The 20,491-nt window shown below is 38.8% G+C and overlaps 2 protein-coding genes across 4 annotated transcripts in view; one reads left to right on the forward strand and one right to left on the reverse strand.

Annotated features, from left to right (window-relative positions):
* zfh1 (Zn finger homeodomain 1) overlaps window positions 1-20,491 on the reverse strand; it is a 358,078-nt gene that overhangs the window by 323,419 nt on the left and 14,168 nt on the right. The window lies entirely within an intron of this gene.
* On the forward strand, window positions 13,810-16,220 carry LOC135838201 (uncharacterized). The gene is made up of 2 exons (XM_065353832.1): window positions 13,810-15,316; window positions 15,658-16,220. Exons 1-2 carry the CDS (start codon window positions 13,810-13,812, stop codon window positions 16,218-16,220), a joined length of 2,070 nt encoding a protein of 689 aa, XP_065209904.1.

The following is a 20,491-nucleotide window of genomic DNA, read 5'->3' on the forward strand; positions in this document are numbered from 1 at the left end:
AAATCAAACCAAAGAAATTACGTCATTTCAATAATTTGTTCACTGAGCTCATATAGTCGAATGATGAATAAAAATATTCAGCTTCAATAACCATTTCCTCGAGTACTTTTCCATCACAAATTCTCGTCTCATAATCATCAATATCAATATTACTATGCCTACCTAATCATCAATCACGACGACATACCTGAAAATCAGATAGCTCGCGAACACGACAAATTAATAATTCCACGAAATTACGCGTACCTAATTACTCAACTCTATTAATACTAGTGATTCTCGTAACAAAAACTGCACAAATAGGCAAATCTGGAATCGAATTTCTCGTCGATCACCTAATTTCGATACCTAAAATTTTCACTATCACCATTATAATTCAACACCTTATAGGTTTAACGTTGAAATAAAATTACAATATGTACCTATGCAGAATATATGTACATACTACGTATGTATACATAGCATCGGCGGCAGTCAGAAAAAAGATAAGGGAAAACGAGACTCTAGAAAAGCGACGGCAAAGAGCGTAGATTAAATTGCAAAAACTAAACAGACCCGCTAACACAGTTTCGCTGTCTCCTTCGGGAAAACTCAAATGTCCAAGTGGTGGGGTGGCCGACGGGTGCGGGCGAGGCGAAGAATCCAGCCAACGTATACGATTTTTGCGAAAACTGCATCTTTCCGCAGACTTCTCCATTGCCGATGCAACATTTGTAATCTGCTCTTATAAATACGCTCATCTGTTCATCTCTCTGTTTTCTACAATATAAACACGCCAGGAAATACATTTGCTGGTTTGATGGTTTCGAGGTTTTTTTTTTCGAGCCATTTTCTCTTTTTCGTTTTTCTCCATTCTAGTGGTAAAAACGTAAGGCACGTAAGCTTTTAGGTTTCCATTTTAATAGCATTAATTACCTCTACCAATTTCAGACTTGAGACTTTTCCCAAGACGCGAGTTTCAGTTTTCAAAATCTGCTACCTAATACGTAAAGTTAGGTAGATTTTAATTTACCAAATGCTACGATCGATCAAGATAACCGAGCAGCAGACGACAGCTGATAAAGTTTTTCATAACGACGTTAACTTGCGGGAAAAATTTTCAATTTACACATTTATAAATTGGTAAAGTATTAAGAAATGGACTCGACTAGCAGCCGGGCCATCTTCAGTTTGTAAATATTAAAATTACGTACGCGAAATCAATTCACGATGCTGGTTTTGCTGTCGAGACTGCAATCGCAATCATTACCAGCGTAATCGCAGTCGGTCGCAGTGATGAAATTTATTATACAATAGTCAACAACTAGCCATACGCGGTGCTCTGCAGTTTATATACGTATGTGGAATACGCGCAGGTGGCTCGGCAGCCAGCAGCCACAATTTACCATAATGCAATCGAATTGAGAAAAAGAAATTTCTCAAACACGTGTGTTCGATGATATTGTAAAACACAATGGTCGAGTTTACTATACATTATGTATGTATAAAGTGGATTATTGGACCACATTATATAATTAGCGTATAAACCTCAGACGAAAATCACTTCCACTCAGTCGATTGTACTCTGATTAATCTTTTGTTCGATTTTGCAGGTTTTTTCCTCGTTCACATGCGAAGAATTGTGTTACTAGGTGAATTGAAAAATATAATTATATATAAACAGAGGGGCGAACTATTTTGAAAAAACTGGCGTAATTTATTTGCTCGTAAATGGGAAAGAATGACGAAATCGATGATTTCACGGTCAGTTATTTTTGCACGATTTTTTTTCACACAAAACGCAAGTAGGAATACCTTGATAAATAGCAAAGTCCTTAGAACCACTGCAATTCCCACTTTAGGTACACCACAGCGTCCTTTAATTATATCAAACAATGGATTTAATACCTAGACTTATTGTATGCATATATTTGCATCAAGAATTACCGAAATTACAATCGAACTATTTAAGGTCTAAAACAATTGATGGTCTTACACGTAAACTTGTAGCTTATATAGGTAGGGAGCATTATTACATAGATGTATAAAGTCGCAACTATTCTTGGCGCCATAAACTTAACACTTTTCTTTTCATCCTGCTACACTATCACACTTATTGTAAACTCCAAAAGCAATAAACCCATAAAATATTTCCAATCGGCCAAAGAGTCCGCTTAAAATAACCTTTTCCCAGTATACTGACGCCTCTCTCTACTACATACATATAGGTATTAATAGGTGTAGGAAATGTGACACTACACTATACTATGCCACGTAAATGTAGTAAACCGAAAGAAGAAACAGAGAGAGAAAGAGACGGAGACTGCGAATAAGCCCCGAATCACCTTTTTGTTGTCGTCCAACCGAACACAGTAAATTATAATTTATGCTTCAGGTTTTATTTTTGGAAAACCATTTCCATACGCGTGACAACAATCGCACACGGTAGCCTAGTCTCCCTATCCTCATCTTCCTTCTTTTTTCCCCTCTCCTAGCGTCTTTTTTTTCTGCGTACACTCGTACCATTAAACAAGAGCAAAAAATAGCCTCATGAAAGGATCAACTTCATCTATTATACGTGGCACGTGCTAATAGGGAGGTAGTTGGAAATTTTCCCATGATTAAATCACTGCGTCGCCTTCGACGTGATATTCCTCTATACTAATACTTGATCGGTAATCATTACGAAGCATTTTACTTTTACTTTGTGATATTTTGATTTTGAATACGATTTTTGCGCTATCCTTTTCGTTATGTTCGGTTGATTAGATTAGGTAATTTTATTTCCTACCAAAAGGTTTCAAGAGTGGAATTAACTTTTTCTGTTTTATGAGAACAAACGAAAAATGGTAATATCGCAGAAAGGATGGTCTGAAAAATAAAACAATAAGATGGACCATTTTTTCCCCTGAAAAAAAAAAAACATTAATGAGCCCTGAGTATGTTGATAATTTGAGGACAAAAAGAAATACATAATATAAGTACATATGAGTTGGTACATAGAATTGTATAAACATGATGACTTCATTATTTCAATTTCAGCGACTAAAACTCATATTGATATTTTAAAACGCTGAGTAAGCGATTTATATCTCTTAGTCCCCTTTCCTCACTCCTTTTCAAAGATTTTCCTTCCCAACATCTCTCATCGAATGTGTGCTCATAGTATATAATATTATTACATCAACCACGGCTTCTCCCATTTAACGTTCCAATGCTGCCAACCTCTTACTTCACACTAATCACACTTGATTTTAGATCATGGAAACCACATAAGTAGGTACGTATGAGTTAAGAAAATTAGGTTTTGCAAATGCAATTCAAAATTTTTAACGAATAAAATCTTATATACTGCGATTTTTACCTTTTGTCACCTAATCCAAAGTTGGTCAAAAAATGGTTTTTTTTCAAAGTTTTATTTATTTACGTCTTTATAAAAAAAATACAAAAAATAATCTGAAAAAATTCAGATTTGAATTCATGAATGAAGGATTATTTTTCTAACAGGATACCATACATATCAAATTCGTAAAATTGAATCCCTCCCCTGTATGTTCGTGTTATAGCTCCGTCCCCTCACCTCTCCTCCCAAAAATGAAATCAATCGCATTTTCAACGGGTAAAAAATGTTATTTAGGCATTAAAAAAATACAACACTGCCAAAAAATGATAATCACTTGAATGAATAAAAATTGTTAAAACGTATCAAAAACAGGCATAAATTATCACGAAAATTATTTCCATGAACAAGGTGGGTACTGGGTATTATACTTAGTACAAAATTTTTAAAAATATTGCTAAAACATTTTGAAATTTTTAAAGAAAGAAATGGAGAGGTTCAAGGGTGTTGGAAAAAATTTAAACGATGGCGTGATAATGAATTGATGAAAAAATGCATCTACATAATATGTACTAATAATGCTTAAAATAATTATCTCCTTTCGAATGGAATTACAGGAACTAAGCAAGAGTCGATTTTTGGTAAAAACTGGCTACAAATTAGGACAATCAGAAAAGATGCAAATGAACAGAGGAAAACTTAAGGAAAACTGAAATCATTTTAGTCTTGGTTCCAAATCCAATTTCACTTCAACATTTTTAGTAGGTATCTATAGTTTTTGGATCAACTCATTCTTTTTTTAATTTGCAAAACTAGTCTAGTTTAATTCAATACATATTTTTTGTCAATTTTTTTACTTGAAGAACCAATATATTTTTGCTTTAAATTAAAAAAAGTATGCGGAATTTATTTGAAGAATCAACGTGAGCGAGAATAGATCATGAAACATGGTGGATTGGTGGTTGAAACAACAACATTTAACTCAAGAAAGCAACATAAAAATTGGCTAAAACTGAAAAATTAAATCTTTGGGAGAACCGAAAGGGTGAGTAAGTATAGGTATGTCTGAAGTTTGTCAATTTTAGACATTTTTTCATTTTTAGTTTTAGGTTTCAGTTTCAAACCAGATACAATTCTGTCATCTCTGGTAGCATATCTAACAGTCAATATTCAGAGGTCAAGTTATACATACAATCTCGGATAATTAATTATAAGTACCTACATATTAACAATTGACTTACTCGCTGTAAAGTTATATGTTATGCCTTTAAGCTCCTAAGACAAAAATTTGTACTCACCTAAAACAGAACAAAAAAATTGTTCATTAGCGGATTTACAAAATAATTTAATACATACTTATGCAAATATAAGAGTCAAGCCCTCCTTTCTCCAAAAAAAAAAATGTTCAGTAGATAAATTTGGAAGCGTTACTAGTCGAAAAAAATGGGTTTTCAAATGGTTGAAAATGCACGTATGACAAATCAATTTTTTAACATTAGGAAATTTGTGACAGCAAAAAAGCAGTTCTTTTCTGCTTCATACTACTTTTCGAGGTGACCCATGTTGAGAAAAATGTTTCGTGCTTACTATGTACTTATAGATTACACCTGAACTGATTTGCAAACGTATTTTAAACAAAAATGAGAAAATAGTATATCAGCAAAAGCGTCGTTTGATGTCTCTGAATAAAGAAAAAAAATTGTTGGCCACTAAATTTTTAATTTTTGCGTTGTGGATTGTAATCTGATTGGTCAATAGTCTCCAGTATCCCCTTTTCAGACAAAAACAACAGCGATCCAAGCGATTCGTGAATTCGCGAATTGCTATAATTTTCATCAATTTTTAAACAAATCCAACTTCCCCTTGATTTGATGGGATGCTGAGTTCCAACTCTCGACTTTTTTTTTATTGTTTGAATATCTGGATACAGATAGATTTGGGCACACCTTCACCGCCTCAACATGCCACAAGGCTTTTCTGGGGGCAAGGGCCCAACTCTCAACTGATCCTAAGAAAAAGAGCTGCAGAAAATTATATTCATAAGGTAAATTGGAATATATTAAAATATCAAGTTTTTCAGCTCTTTTTACGATTCACCACATTGACCATGCTAAAAATGATTCCGAAGACTCAAATTTTTTAGCAAAGATGATGATTTATGAATCGTCAAGAGATTCAGACCTCTTCTTCTCTTCTTTTTCAAAACGATGACACCTCAAAAATCTACACAAATGAGCTCCAAAAGCAATAAGATTCCATGAAAAAAAAAACATCAAATGGCATGACTTTACATTATTGTTTCCACCTAATTTTTTCCATCATAAGTCAGGTTTATCGAATAAATTTTGCAAAAATGGTTATTTTTTTGGCCTTGTCTCGATTTTTTCAAAAATAGAAATTCCAAATATCACTCAATTTTTGCGAAATTACGTTTCAATTTAAATAGGTACTCGTATAACTAATAAAAACCCCTCGCAATTATTTCCAGTTTTAGCCAACTTTCCGCATTTTTCTGCGACAGGTCACTTCTGTAGAATGAAAAATGAGAAATTTTCTCGACTTAAAAATTGATCTTTCTCGCAAAAGCTGGATGTACCGATAACCGCGCAAAAACCTGGTAAACACGAGCTCGTAAATACGTGACAGTATAGGCCAGGTCGTCCCTTCGTGTTATCTAAATTAATAGTCATGAAAAGTTAACTTATCTCATTCGCACGTACTGTATTATTTGGCCGATAAATAATAAAGAATATTCGAAAAAAAAAGGAGACTAAAAGAGAAAAAACCTAGCTATAGGAAAACCGTGCCAACATAGTCTGTCTTTTTTGAGAAAAAAAAATTTGCGCTGGTTTTTACACCTATTGAGTAAATTTCACCCGCTATAACCCATCGAGACGCGAACGCTGCAATATCGAACGAAAACCGTTAGAAAATTTACCGTCGAAAAACACGTCGAGTCGCTTTATATTTTGAAAAATATCGATCGATGCACCGCTACATAAGATGCAATTACACGTTAATACTACAATGAACGCGTATTTATAGAATAGATTTGGCTTTACAATACACGCGGCCAGATAAAGAATGGTAAAAGATAGAAAGTAGCACAAGGGTGAAAATACATACAGAAGGCGGAAGAATAGAACAAGTGAAAAAGGAAACCAATATGAGGACGTTTCGTGTACGCGACGAAGATGCAAAATCATCAAACGTTAGAACCACTTGCGAGTCCGAAAAAACGGGTGCCACCGTATCCAAGGGGTAGAGTCAGACATTCATTGTCTGAACTTGTCCCTTTTATTTTATATTAAAGGGGCCGCCGCCGCCGCGCCGCTTACATTATGCATGAAGAATTAAAACCTCAACCCCGAAGCGAGAAAAAAGCGATTGAGCGTACGTAAGCCCTGCGGCATAGAAAAACAGTTTGGTTAATATTTTCACCTGGTTTTATCGCCGATGATGCGATTAACCGAATGAACACCGCCCTTCGATGCGAGCTTTTTCTGCTAAATGGTGCTCTCTTGTTTTTTTTTTTCCTCTCCTGGACATTTTTTAGATTGAACGTGTAGGAAGGTAGGTATTTACAGTGCCTAACTACCTATAATTTTGAATGGATACAATCGTGAAATTTTGGAGAGTAATTTCATTTGAGCCGGATTTTCGATCGATTCTGGAATTTCTTGTGATACGACGAAATCTACTGCAAAAACAGCGAATGAATTCAAAATTATTGATAACAAAAGCTTTTGAGAAGTTTCATATGTTTCAAAATAATTTTTTTCGTGAAATTCACGTAAAATTTCAGAGTTTGGAGCATGAAATACATGCCAAAAAAAAAAATTAAAAACTGAAACCAAAATGAAACAATTTAGACTGGAACTTGAACTGACAACTGAGAAATTCAAACTAAAAATTCCAAAAATATTTTTCCTCAAACCACGTAATTTTCGACTGTCTCCTAAAAAGGCCCTCGTTTCTGAAATTTTTTTCATCTCCTTACAACTCACTTCATCAAATAAAAACATACGAGGAACCTTATTGAACTTTCCTCGCAATTACGTTCTACACACAACATCCGAAAAATACTCCAAATTTGAATCAACAAACGTCAAACGTCATATCTCACCCAGTTCGTATGTTAAAAGCCAGGTTCGGCAGATTTTATTGATAAATTAGTCTAATCGACAAAACCGAAACCTCACAATTATACTTTTATTACCGGCGTCGCATCAAACGCAAAACCAATACATACGTGATATTAATTGTAAATACAGTTTGTTTACATCGTACCAATAAAAGGCTAAAGCCCAGTCTACCTCAACATACATAAATGCTACTAATCAAAAATACACCCGATTCGCCCAAGTTCAAAGGCCATAATATTTCCGTTTCATATTTTCTACCGTTGCATTCGCCGTCGGTGTATTAAAACGTTGCAACCGATACCGTCGTCATCGCCGCCCAGTGTATAGCTTTAGCTGCATTATCAGTCTAGTCGATATGCAATTCGCGTCTCGCCTCGCCGCGCTGACGCTTTTCAATTAAAAATTCAGAATAACATATTCAGCCGCCATCTTTTTCTCGGGTTACGTGTTTCTTTCGGTAAAACGTGATATTTTCAATTGCCTGTATATGGTTCGTGATTTACAACCTGAATATAGAGAGGTTGAATTGTACATAGGTCTACAAAAAATCGATTGCCAGCAATAATATTGTGTATGAAAAAATCAGGTAATGCTAAAATTCGAACGTGAAAGATAAGCTTGAACAGTAATCTCAAATCTTTGCTGATTTCTTCGTTTTTTTTCTACCAACTAGGTACATAAATAGAAGATCACAAATTTACAGAACAGGTGCGGCGTACTCTCAAGATCACCGAAATACTATGACGTAGTAAAGCAGAGGAAGCAATATAAAAACATCATTAAATTTTTATAGAAGATTGTCTAGTTAGAATAAGTATTATTGTTTTCCTAATAACGTAATCAGGAATTGGAAGGGTTTCCCTCAGATAAGTTGCCCAACTGACTGAAGAATATCTCGATCAGGAAAGTGGCAAGGCTCATATCTCAAGTGAAAATTTGCTGAAGGTTCATTAAAGGTAGTCTGTAAAGAGAGTTATCTTTTTTTATTTTTATTTATTTTTTGAAATTAGACGAAGACTGTCAACACATTGTGGCCAAATGACCTCAAAAAGATGTAGAAAAACTTCCAAACTGTTGAGCGGACGTTCAATATTCCGGCGCGAGCTCAAAGTTCGAAAAATTTGAATATTTTTCATGCGTCAAAAAATAGTATACTATACAGTTTTTTTAGTTCAAATGATCTCTTGAAGTCCACTGTCAAGCATAAAATACCTAAATTATAAATCAGTTGTTCAACTCTAATTTTATCATCTCAAGCAGATGACTAACAAAATTAATACAAAGTAAAGAATTAATATGTACCATATTGAGAACTCCTGAACTAAGCAAAAAATGACTTTTAGCTTTTCTAATGGTCAAAAAGCAATGATATGTAAGTTAAGTACTCAAGACATTAATAGACCACCTCAGCTGAAAATTTTTTTAAAAAAATCTTTGAAAAATATTCAAAATGTTCAAACTTTGAATTCTTGATTGAGAGGGGGGAGGGTACCGATCAATCTGAAATATGAAATTTTTCCAACGTCATAACTATATTATTAAAATCATTTAGCCATTTTGAGACTAATAGATTTGTTTTTTACACGGATTTTGCCAGATTTTCGAGAATCTAAATTTTGGCAGATTTAAAATCCACGAGAATCTGCTAAATAGCTTCTGAAAAAGGATTTTGGATTTTACTCGAAGAGAGAAGACTTCTATTGTTTTGAAAGTTTGTGGTGGAAATCTAAAAAGTGTTCGAAAAAGAGATTCAAAAAACGTCCAAAAACCAGATTTTCGAGAATCCGTTAAAAAAACATACTTAATGAATTTACAGTTTTTGAAGCTAAAAATTTTTTAATTTCAATATCTTTTCAGTATAATATGAATTTTTTGTAGCAAAATTTTGGACTGTACCTAATTTTTTAGGTAATTTCATCCATTTTGCTGGGGCGGGGATTTTTTTTCTTGTTTTCGGTTTGAATATTTCCTATTTTTTGAATACAACTCTTCAACCTCCAATTTTGAAAATGAGCTCAATAATTGAAAAATTATGAAAATTCAGGTAACGCGGAGTTGATCTCCAATAATTTGAGATCGCTGATTTCGAATCAGTTTTAATTTTTCAGTCTAAACAAATTTCAATTTTGAAAAAAAAAATCTTAAAAATTTTTCCTCTAGGTAAAAGGGTCAAAAAAGCGTTTTGAAAATCTGTAATTCGAAAATTTCTTTGTCCTAGAAATATAAAAATTCTACAAAATAATCGATCAATTTTCTTTCATTCTATCATTCTAATCAAAACTTTTGAAAGAGCCTGCAAACCCTTTAATAGGACCTTTCCAATCTCCCAAAGAAATGGTAGATTCGGGGTTCTTGAAATTTCGAGAAGAATGTTCAAAAGAAGTCATTATAATACATATAACATAACTTATCATGCAATGTAAAAATCTGAGCCACCTAACTAATATGTATGATATTTATCTAGCAAGATACCCTGTCAGTGTCAATACATCAAAGCTACACGAATATTGGCAGGTAAATAACCACTTATTAAAACTGTTTTTAGTGAGTAAAGGTGATAATGATAAGATTACAGTCGTAGGTATATATGAGAAAAGATGCAAAGGTCGACACAGATACGCACTCAAACGAGATATTTAGACTTACATGGCTCAAAGAAAAAGTTAACATATCAGGGGGAAAGAATACTGTAAAACACGTTGATTTATGCATCCAGCACTCCACATTCTTCTATACTAAAAGGCAATTAATTACAAACAGTGAATAGTAAAGCATCGTCCTACAACCTCGTCACACTTCACCGTTGGAATACCACATAAACAGCGATATACGCGATGTGGATGTGGCGAGCACAGTTACTGTGCCATCATCGCGCCTAAGAATTTCAGCTTTTTCTAAAAATATTTTCTGTATATGTACATATACTTTATTACCTATTCCACGCATGATGGCCGAATACACCGATGATGAAGGTAGATAGATACACAGACATACGTAGATAGTTGTACTATGTACCTTCGACACGTGAAATTTACCTCGTCTAGACCTGTTCAAGAATCACAAGGAAAATGCCGACTGTACTGTCGGTAGGCGTTTCAACTTATTTAGAACCTGTTCCTCTCACACCCTCGCTCCAGTCAAAAGTATCCAGCGAGTTACGTTTCGATTTTCGTATATCTCATCTCTGTATTATTTCTCCAGCTCATATCTACGTTAGTTATATAACGATAAGAGTAGGTAATAGGTAATAGGTAGAGGAGTAGGTAAGGTAAGAGGTACAGTGGTGTACGTATTCGGTCACATCTGGAAATCATCTAAGACTATCACCTCTTTCATGTCAGCAGAAGACAGAGAAGAACGGTTGGTTTCTTCTGTTGTCGGCTCTCCATGCTATATCTCTTCCTTTTTTTCGCTTTATAGTATACGCTCGTTATAGTATAACAAAACGAACATACAACAACGTTAATTGTAGCCAGTTTAATTCTCTCCTACTTCAATTTACTTAGCTTCGTTGTCGAGACATAAACCATATACGTATTACGCAGCAGAAACAACAACAACAACGCGGACGACGACGGACTCACGGATACAGAAAATTTACACACGAAAAGGTAGACAACAGGGGAACCTAAGTGCTACGTGTTCCATCGTCCTCATCACGAAATACGTTCATATACTCGCTAATACACACATTGTCGAGGCGTAAACTACACTGCCATGATACTGGCCATTATACGTATTAAAGCTCACCAACCTAGCGCCAAATTTATAAATACCTACATTAGTTACTAGGGAGGATCAAATTTGAACAATGTAAGTGGAAAATCTTCATCTAATTTTTCAGCCCCACGCGGGCGAAAATTTACCTGGATGGTGTTGAAGGGGACGACTTTGGTCAAAACAATTTCTATATGGGACTTCTTTTTAGACAACGAGGTGGACTCTACAAAAATGGGAAGGGAGAAGGGTGAACTTGTGGTGTATGTGTATCTTTTTTGATTCTGAACAACTTTTATTCCAAATGAGGTTCTATTTAGTGTAGTACAAATTTTCAAAAGCTTTTGCCCTTGCTTCGCTCGGGCCAATTTGGTTCTCTTCATTCCCGCTTAAAATTTCAAGAAACCATTGATAAAATTTTTAAAAATTTGAGACTGGAAAAATCGAATTCTTGAATTAGAATTAAAATTTTAATGGAAATTCCTGAAATACTCGTAGTACCCAAACTATTTGAAAAGTGCTTCATTTTTTCTGAACAGAGCCAACCAACTGTTCAAATCCATACAAAAATGGTCGTTTTTCGTTTTTTAAATCAATTTTTTCAAAAAAATTTCGTTCTCGTTTCGCTTGAGCAGTAATTTTTGTTAGCCGCCAGGCTGCGCTCCTCAACACAGAGATACTCCACCCGTGTAACGCGGCCCTGCCGCGCTACGAGCTACGTACGCTCGTGTAACTATTCGCACTTGCTGTTTTGTTATACTACGTGTTAGATGTGTTCTCCGTGTATCCGAGTATTTTGTTGTTTGATGAAGTATTGTTTTATTTGATTAATATATTAATTTGTTAATTAATATTCTCCGTGTCGACTCGTTATTTCGTAATTATCAATTACTCAAGTTCTCGCCGATATCATGGTATGCAGAGCTGATGGTAACGAGAGCGGCCAGCACATGTTTGCCATGTTGCTGGATGCCTCGAAATCTCAGTATTTATTTCTATTTCTTAGTAATTATGCTTATTATGCTTTTAAAAGTGGCTTAATTATGCGTTCTGAGTATCAAAGTACTCGAAATGGCGATTTTCAAACACACAGAGATTTGGCTAACAGAAATGTGGAAAGATGACGCAACACGTGTGAAAACGGCGTCAGAGAATTAAAAGAGTTCCAGTAGTGAATTTTTCCGAGAATTTAATTAGATGAAACGTTTATAATACGTATAAAAGAGTTCCGGAGATGATGTGATTTATGAATAATAAAAATTCAACGTAAAAAGAGATCTGTGAGTCCAAGATCCACACACGTGTTTGCGAGTAGCAATACGCCGTTATTCGAGATGAAATTCGAGCCAAATTAGTTCAGAGATTCAAAACAGAGTTTATATTGTGTGTGTTGAAATAGCCATAGCGTGTACAGAGATGCTGAGTAGTTTTCGGTTGCCTAACTGAGAAATTTTTGACAAATTTTACGATGTGCACACCTCTAGTATGATAGAAAACAGACGATTCTCTACGTATTTGGACCAGTTTGAGTAACGGGCAGCATCACAGAGAAGTGTAATTTATGTTTGTGCTTGTGTACGTACGTTTACGTTAATTCGGTGATCGTAACGGTTAGAGCGCCCTAAGGTCACGCCCGATTTTTCTTTGGTCAGAGAAAACTTAGAGAATTTTTCAAAATTTTGGAAAATTTTGAACATTTTTGGGCTTCAGAATCGTCGTTGTTGTTAGCTAGTAAGTTTAGGCTGAACGCTAACCTATCATACAGAGAAATCAGGCGACACAGAGAAGCAAAATCCAGACGAGAAGTGTGATCCGACTGGACAGAGCGACTTTGTGTTGAATCAGAATTAATTAGGAGTGTGACTAATTAATTCAAAATTTGCTTCGCTGATGCTGTTTTTACGTGCTATTTTTCTCACGTCACGAAGTACCTGAGCCCTTCCTAGTATCGCTAATTTGAGTCAATTGTTCGTGCAGGCTGATAGACATCGTAGAGATGATGATGACCGTAGGAGCAGACGAGATGAAGACAGGTACCACCGGTCTAAAGCCCAGAAGCGGTCCAGGTCAGACTCCCGAAGCCGCCACCGACGTCATCGTTCCAGTGAAGAACGTGAGATAGATATAGAAGCTGAAACGCGACGAATGAACGAGATTCAAGCCAATATTGAACGTCAGCGCCAGAGAGACAGAGTAAGCACACGAACTAAGTTCAGAGTAATTTTGCATATTTAATTAGAGTAATTAGTATTGATATAAACAATGGGTAACTAGGAGAGGGAAGAAAACAACCGAAGAAAAGCCCATAAGTCTGAGTCGTCGAGATCAAATCGAGATGTAAGTACACAGAGTAATATAGATCCGAGCAAACAGACGACTAGGTATAATGAGGGTGATATTGTCACTCAATATAAGATAATTAGAAACAATAGCAATCAGGCTCCGAAGACAACCAGCACTGAGACACGCACAGAGAACTTAGTGAGTAATGAGAATACGACGAAAGAGGTAGAAAAGAAAAAGAAAAAGAAAAAGAAAAAGTCTAAGTCGCCAGAGAAAGTGAGTCAACCGATAAACAGAGATGCTGTGCCAGTAGCAATCCCGCTACCACCTAAGAATGACTGTCGTATGGTAGCTACGGTGACGCAACCTTCAACGTCATCTCAGAGTTTTACCCAGCATCCAAGTACGATTCCAGATGTGAGTACGAACTCGTATGTACAGAGTGAAGGTGAAATTCAATTATCGTTTTTGAATTGGGAACCAGGTGCGAAGCGGAGAGCAGCGATGGACCAAGCGATGAGTAAATTGCTTGCACTGAGAGCCGAAGATGAGATGGTTGAGAAAGCGTTGAAGAAGAAACGCAAACGTTCGAAGAGAGAGACAGAGACTGAGAAACCGATCTTAGTGAGAAGAGTGCCGGATGCTGTGCCAGCCACCGAGAACACCGTTCAAACCGAGAATGTACTGCGACCCGCGCCTGAACAGCAACGTCCAGTTGAACGACCTCGCGCCCTGACGCCGAAACCAACGGTATCTGACGCGTCGGAAAATGAAGCGAGCTCTTCGAACTCCGAATCGGACTCGGAAGAGTCGGATGATGATTCGTCTGATTCCAGCTCCGAAGAGGAAGAGGAGGAGAACGGAGATGATCATGGAACGGGAGGAGGTGCTACATCAAACAGTACCCAGAATCCACCGCCTCCCCCTCCACCAACGGGTGGCACTAGGGGTACACAGAGTGAGCCAGCGACTGAGACGAAACCAAAGAAATCGTCCAAGAAGTCGAAAGAGAAGAAAACGCGTTCGAGTAGGAAAAATCGACTGACAGAGAATATGATGCGAAGTAATCATGAAACGCGTAAGGTATTGACGAAGGAGGTGAGAATCGAAACGTGGCATCAGATGCTACAGTTGGATGCTGAGATCTACAACATTAATCTCACGAAACGGACCAAGAGGAAAGCAGAGGAAAAGCAGCTTCGAAATCTCGTTCTACACAGACTTGACGAATATTATTTTGCGAGAGTGGGGCACATTACGCCTGTACAGAAGATGATCGACGCCATTTTCGATTTACGGAGAGTAGAGAGGAACGTGAGTAGGGGTACGATTAAGTCCGAGTTCAACAAGCTGATGTTAGGAAGAGGGGAAACCCTCGACGCCTTCTTTGGGCGTATGGACGAACTCACCTACGATTTCAAAATGCAAACGAAAGGAGAAGAGATTCCCGAGCCAGAGATCTTCGATAGGATAGTAGAGGCGACAGAGTCTATTTATACAGAGCTTAGGGTTATTCTTAAGTCTAAGGGCGAATATCCTAAGACGAGTCTCCCTGACCTTAAGTTGTTATTGTTACAGCTGGAATCTGAACGGAGAGGTGGGCCGCAGCAGGCCAACTACTTTAGTCACCGACCAGTTATCCGACGGAGTGACGGAAAGCCCCAACCGAGACCGCCCTACAACGCCGAAACCCTACCGAGACCGCCCGATCACAATTGTTACAATTGCTCCAACCCAGATCACTACGATTTTGAATGCCCGAAGTGGGAAGATGGGCCGAGGTGCTTCAGATGTTCGGAGTGGGGTCACTTTGGAACGACGTGCAATAATCCCCGCGTATTCTACAAACACGGTAAATCCAAACACAGAAATAATAATCGTAAACCGAGGTTCAATTTCCATAAAAATCGAAATTCTTATCGCAGCCGTTCCAACTGGGGGAATAATTCGCGCCGCCCCAGGGGCCAGAATTACACTCCCAAGAGGAACAGGCAACCATACCGAGGGAAACCTCGTTATCAGAGTAATTGGAAGAACAATCGGAAACCGTATACGCCTCGTTCGAATCGCGATCGTCAAAAGACTCCGCCCAAGAAGAAAATCGTTACTTCAAAACCCCCACCCAAACCAGAGCCGAAGAAGTAGTTTTTGTGTAATGTCAAGGCACTAACCAGAGTTGTATTTATTTTACAGAATTCGCGAAGTACAGAGATTGTTCCCGAGACAACAGAATCCGAGATACCCTGAACGGAGCAGCCCAGCTGATAAGCGGGGAAAGACAGCCGGAAGATTTTCTAAATGTACCGAGATTCGAACACGACGCTCGAAACGATATCGAAGAAAATCGTCGGAGACATCAATCGTCGAGCCGTTACCAGTCCCCGAACCGCGACGAACAACATCGCAGCCGCTCATCCCCACCGAGGGAAACCGATAAGAGCAGCCGGAGCGCTTCAAACAGAGATGAATCACCGACAGAGAATCACCGACAGAGCCCATCGACGCGTTCGTCAGTCAGCGGTCCATCACCGCCCGGACGCGGTCGCTCTAGATCTCGACCGGAGGGAGCGCAACGCCTACGTAATTTCCCTGCGATGCTTGTTGACCCGCACGTAGAAGAGGAGTCGCCGTATACATCGTTTCTACTGATGGAATTACCAGACATCGACGTTAATTCACTTAACGGAACGCAGGCCGGTTTAATCTACAACCACATCGCCAAGTGGGAACAGATGTTAGCCTGGTTCCGAACGTGAGTGGAACTGAGAATCCACGCGATCAACGTCGAAGCGAGAAAACCAACAGAGATCGAGCCTGTATTCGATATAGGTGGCGTCGAGTATTCGTCGTTCTTGGACACCGTCGGACCCGCCATCATTGGCCAACCAATGGTACAACCGCCGCCTGGTTTTCCGCCGATACCACCAGTCCCAAAGCCGCTTTACCTGGAACATACGAAACAACAGACGATGCTGCCGTTTTCCAACACACTGCAGCCAGGAACCAGCGCTTCGACGTCGAAAACAGAGACACAGATCGAAATGAACCCAATCGGGTGTATTAAGGCGCCGGAGAATAAAACAGAGAAAGGATCGAGCCCGAATAAACCAAAAACGAAAGCCGCGAAAAAAGAAGGCACTTCAACGGACGAAATTTTCAAAAAGTTTCGTGAACAGAATCCGAATGCCGGGAAGTCACCTTTGAACCTTGGCAAGGTGTATAATCCACGCAGGGACGCGAGGACACCGAAAAAGACGGATACAAACAGAGAAGGCCCGGAACATCGAAAACCGAAGAACCGATCAAACTCGATCGTACAATTGCGGCACCGAAACCTCCAACCCTGCCACCGATGCCAGAGAAACCGCTGTGGGAAGTTAAGTCGACGAAAACGGTTGCCGAAGCCGAAATGGATACGACGGCCCAATCCGAGGCAAAAACCGACGACGAATGGAACAAGCCAGGCCCGAGTTCAGCACAGGGCAATGCAACAGAGAAGCCGCATTTAAACTCGTTAGGCCAAGATATGAATGCGCCGCGGCCACGCACGCCCGAAATAATCCGGCAAAACCTAATGATTCGGCCGGACATTCCAACCGAAGAAGTATGGGAAACCGACGACGGAGAAGTGATCGATCGACGGAGAGCGAATTATCGTTCCGTTAATTTTATGTACGTGAAACAAATCATGGAATTGAACTTCACGAAGGTCAACGAGAGGCTCACCGAGATCGAAACGCGCCTTCACCGAGAGCAGGTTCCTGACGAAGCAGACGAGGGAAGGCCGATGCCGGAAGCCGAGACGGCCCTGTTAACCAGGCAACAGGAGGAGTTAAACGACGCAGCGATGGCGATTACGCGCGTATTGGAAGGTAAGCAAGTCACTTTCTTAGGTGATACGGGAGCCACATCCCATTTTATAAACAACCCAGAGTATTTGACCCAGTCTACAGAGTATGTACACCCTATTCAAGGTGCGAACGGAGATCCGAGTGCTTTACTGATTTCGAATAAGAGAGGTATGATTTTAGGAATGAGTGAAGTGTGTAATTCGCAAGTTCATTTGACAGACGTTTTAGCTGTACCGAGGCTGACAGAGAATTTACTTTCGCTAAGGAAGTTTGTAGATCTTGGGTATGAGATTTTACTCACCAATAAACACGCGTCCATCATCGATCCAGTTTCGACGAAGGTTATTTTAGCCGGAGAATACAAGAGACCATATTGGGAATTCCGTATTCGAACCAGAGATCGTGAAATCGCGATGAATATGACGACAGAGAAGAAACCCAAAAAGAGACCTCATTCGCCAACGAGACCAAGTTGTAGCAGCGCCAACACGTCGAAGAGTATAAAGAGGAGAAAGGTTCAAACAGAGAATTCACCATCAACGTCGACGAATAATCACGAGACAACCGAAACAGAGAATACACAAGAGATGGATGAACCAAAGGAAGTGAAACAGAGAACAAAATCAAAGAGGAAGGTGAAAAAGAAGACGAAGGAGACAGGAGGAGACTCAGAAGTTCGGAGGGAGAGCTCTCCAGGTAGGAGGGAGCGATCTCAAGAACGGAGGGAGCAAAATCGTGAGATTATTTCGCCTGTTTACCTATGCCCGGAATCGATTGATGACATCAAATTGAACAGAGAGATCTCAGACGAAGAACTGGGACAACCAATCAACGTAGAGAGATTATCGACAGTGAAGAAGCCAATGAATTACGTCGATTTTAAAAACAGTCCAGCCATGAGATGGCATTACAGATTGGGACACTTGAGCTACGACTGTATGATGAAGTTAAAGAAAACGAGTCCAGCTTTAGCGAAGGTGAAAATAAGTCGTGAGCAGATTCGTTCGTGTGAAGTTTGCATTCTAGCGAACATGAAATTGAAACCATTCAAGGAAGTTCGTGACAAATCAAAATTCATTTTCGATCGAATCCACTCAGACGTTATGGGACCCTTGAAAACACCGACGCTTTATAAACGACACAGATGGATCGTAACTTTCGTTGATGATGCGAGTAGATTCGCGATCGCATATACGATGCAGTATAAGTCAGATGTTCTTGAATGTTTTCTAATGTTTCTTAACCTAGTTGAGAAATATACCAGAGGCAGATCGAGAGTATCAACACTGAGATGTGACAACGGAGGAGAATATACTGGAGCTGCGTTCAAACAGTTATGCGATCACAGAGGAATTACGATTGAATACTCCGAGCCAAAAGCACCACAACATAATGGAACAGCCGAACGATTTAATCAGACGATTATGGCAAAGGTCAGAGTAATGCTTTTGGACTCCGGAGTTCCTCAATATCATTGGGATACAGCTTTAGCAACGGCAGTCCAAATCTACAACCGAGCACCTCATTCCAGTATTGGTTACAGAATTCCAATAAAACAGATTTTTCCGGACGTGACTTTACGAACAGAGTATATGAGAAGGTACGGATGTATTGCGTATGTACACCGAAATGATCCAACTTTACAGAAAGTTGACCAACGCGCCGTTCTTGGAGTTCTTGTTGGTTTTACCGCTACAGGTTATAAAGTCCTACTACCGCAGTCCAATAAGATCATCCGAGCCACGCATGTGAAATGCGTTGAATTTAAGAACTACAGAGATATAAATGGATTGACAGAGAAATATGTACCCGAAATACCAGAGAGAGAATGGTTGAAAGAATTCGAAGAGATTTACCGGAAACCTGAAAATGAACCCCGCAGAGGACCGTTACCAACGATCGTTGATAAATGGCTACGTACAGCCTCCAGAGAAGTCCAAACTGATCCAATAGATCTCGGAGCGAAACCGGAGATGAAATCGATCGAAACTCAAACGGATATAAAGTTATCAATCTTGTGTGACCCAGATGATAAGACAGAGAGTGATTCCGACACAGAGTGGATTGAAGAGGAAGTTGATCTAGGAGCTCTTACCGCGAAGGAGATTGAGACAGATTTTTCAATAAAGGAACACTTTGACGCTGAAATTGAGAAATTGAAAAAGTACAATAAACTAACCGAAGATACGAAGGATTTAAATGCTTTCGCGCTTATTACAAATATTATTTCCGACCCAACGACGTATCAGCAAGCGATGAAATCGACAGAGAGACATTATTGGCAGGAAGCAGTTGATGCTGAGTTGAAATCGATGGAGGATAACGGAGTATGGAAAGTTGTACCGAGACCCAGAGACACCAGAGATAAGAGACACACGATTGTTGACTCTACAATGGTATTCAAGAGGAAGATCGATACCAAAGGAAACGTGAGATATAAAGCCAGATTAGTAGCCAGAGGATTTAAAGACAAACGGAGTATGGCGATTTCGAAGATATACGCGCCAGTATCCAGATTGACCACCGTACGAGTAGTATTATCCGTAGTAAACCGACTGAAACTTCATGCCAGACAACTCGACGTAACGACAGCATTTCTTAACGGAGATTTGGAAGAGGAAACATACATGGAGATCCCTGACTGTGTTGACATGTCAGATGAAGAGAAAAAGGAGTTCGTATTTAAGCTGGAAAAATCGTTGTATGGTCTAAAACAGAGCCCCAAATGCTGGAATAGGAAATTCGCAGAGAAACTGAGAGAATTAGGATTCGAAGCCGATGTCAATGACCCTTGCCTATTTTGGATTCGGAAAGGCAAATTTCAAGGCATCCTAATTATCTACGTAGATGACATGATATTTGCTGGGAACGATGCAAAGATTTTAGAGAAGTACGTGGAAAAACTGAAAAGTATTTTCAAAATGACAGATATGGGAGAGCCAAAGAAATTCCTTGGATTACGAATACAGAGAGACAAAGAACAGAATACTTTAACGTTAGACCAAGCTGAGTATTGTGATGAAATCCTGAAGAGATTTAACATGGAGAATGCGTATTCGACAGAGATTCCAATGCAGCCGAAAAGCCAAAAGAATAAGACAGAGAAACTGAAAAAGAATAAACCGAATAAGCGAGAGAGACGACGTCAACAAAATCCGAAACCGAAAGCGAAGTTT

Source organism: Planococcus citri, chromosome 2 (assembly GCF_950023065.1).
Source record: "Planococcus citri chromosome 2, ihPlaCitr1.1, whole genome shotgun sequence".
Classification (NCBI taxonomy): domain Eukaryota; kingdom Metazoa; phylum Arthropoda; class Insecta; order Hemiptera; family Pseudococcidae; genus Planococcus; species Planococcus citri.

Bases quoted from the DNA above. Each gene is read 5' to 3' on its own strand.
- LOC135838201 (XM_065353832.1), top strand. From the start codon at position 13,810: ATGGTAGCTACGGTGACGCAACCTTCAACGTCATCTCAGAGTTTTACC. The intron at 15,317-15,657 runs GTAAATCCAAAC...TTTATTTTACAG, and splicing joins CCGCGTATTCTACAAACACG to AATTCGCGAAGTACAGAGAT.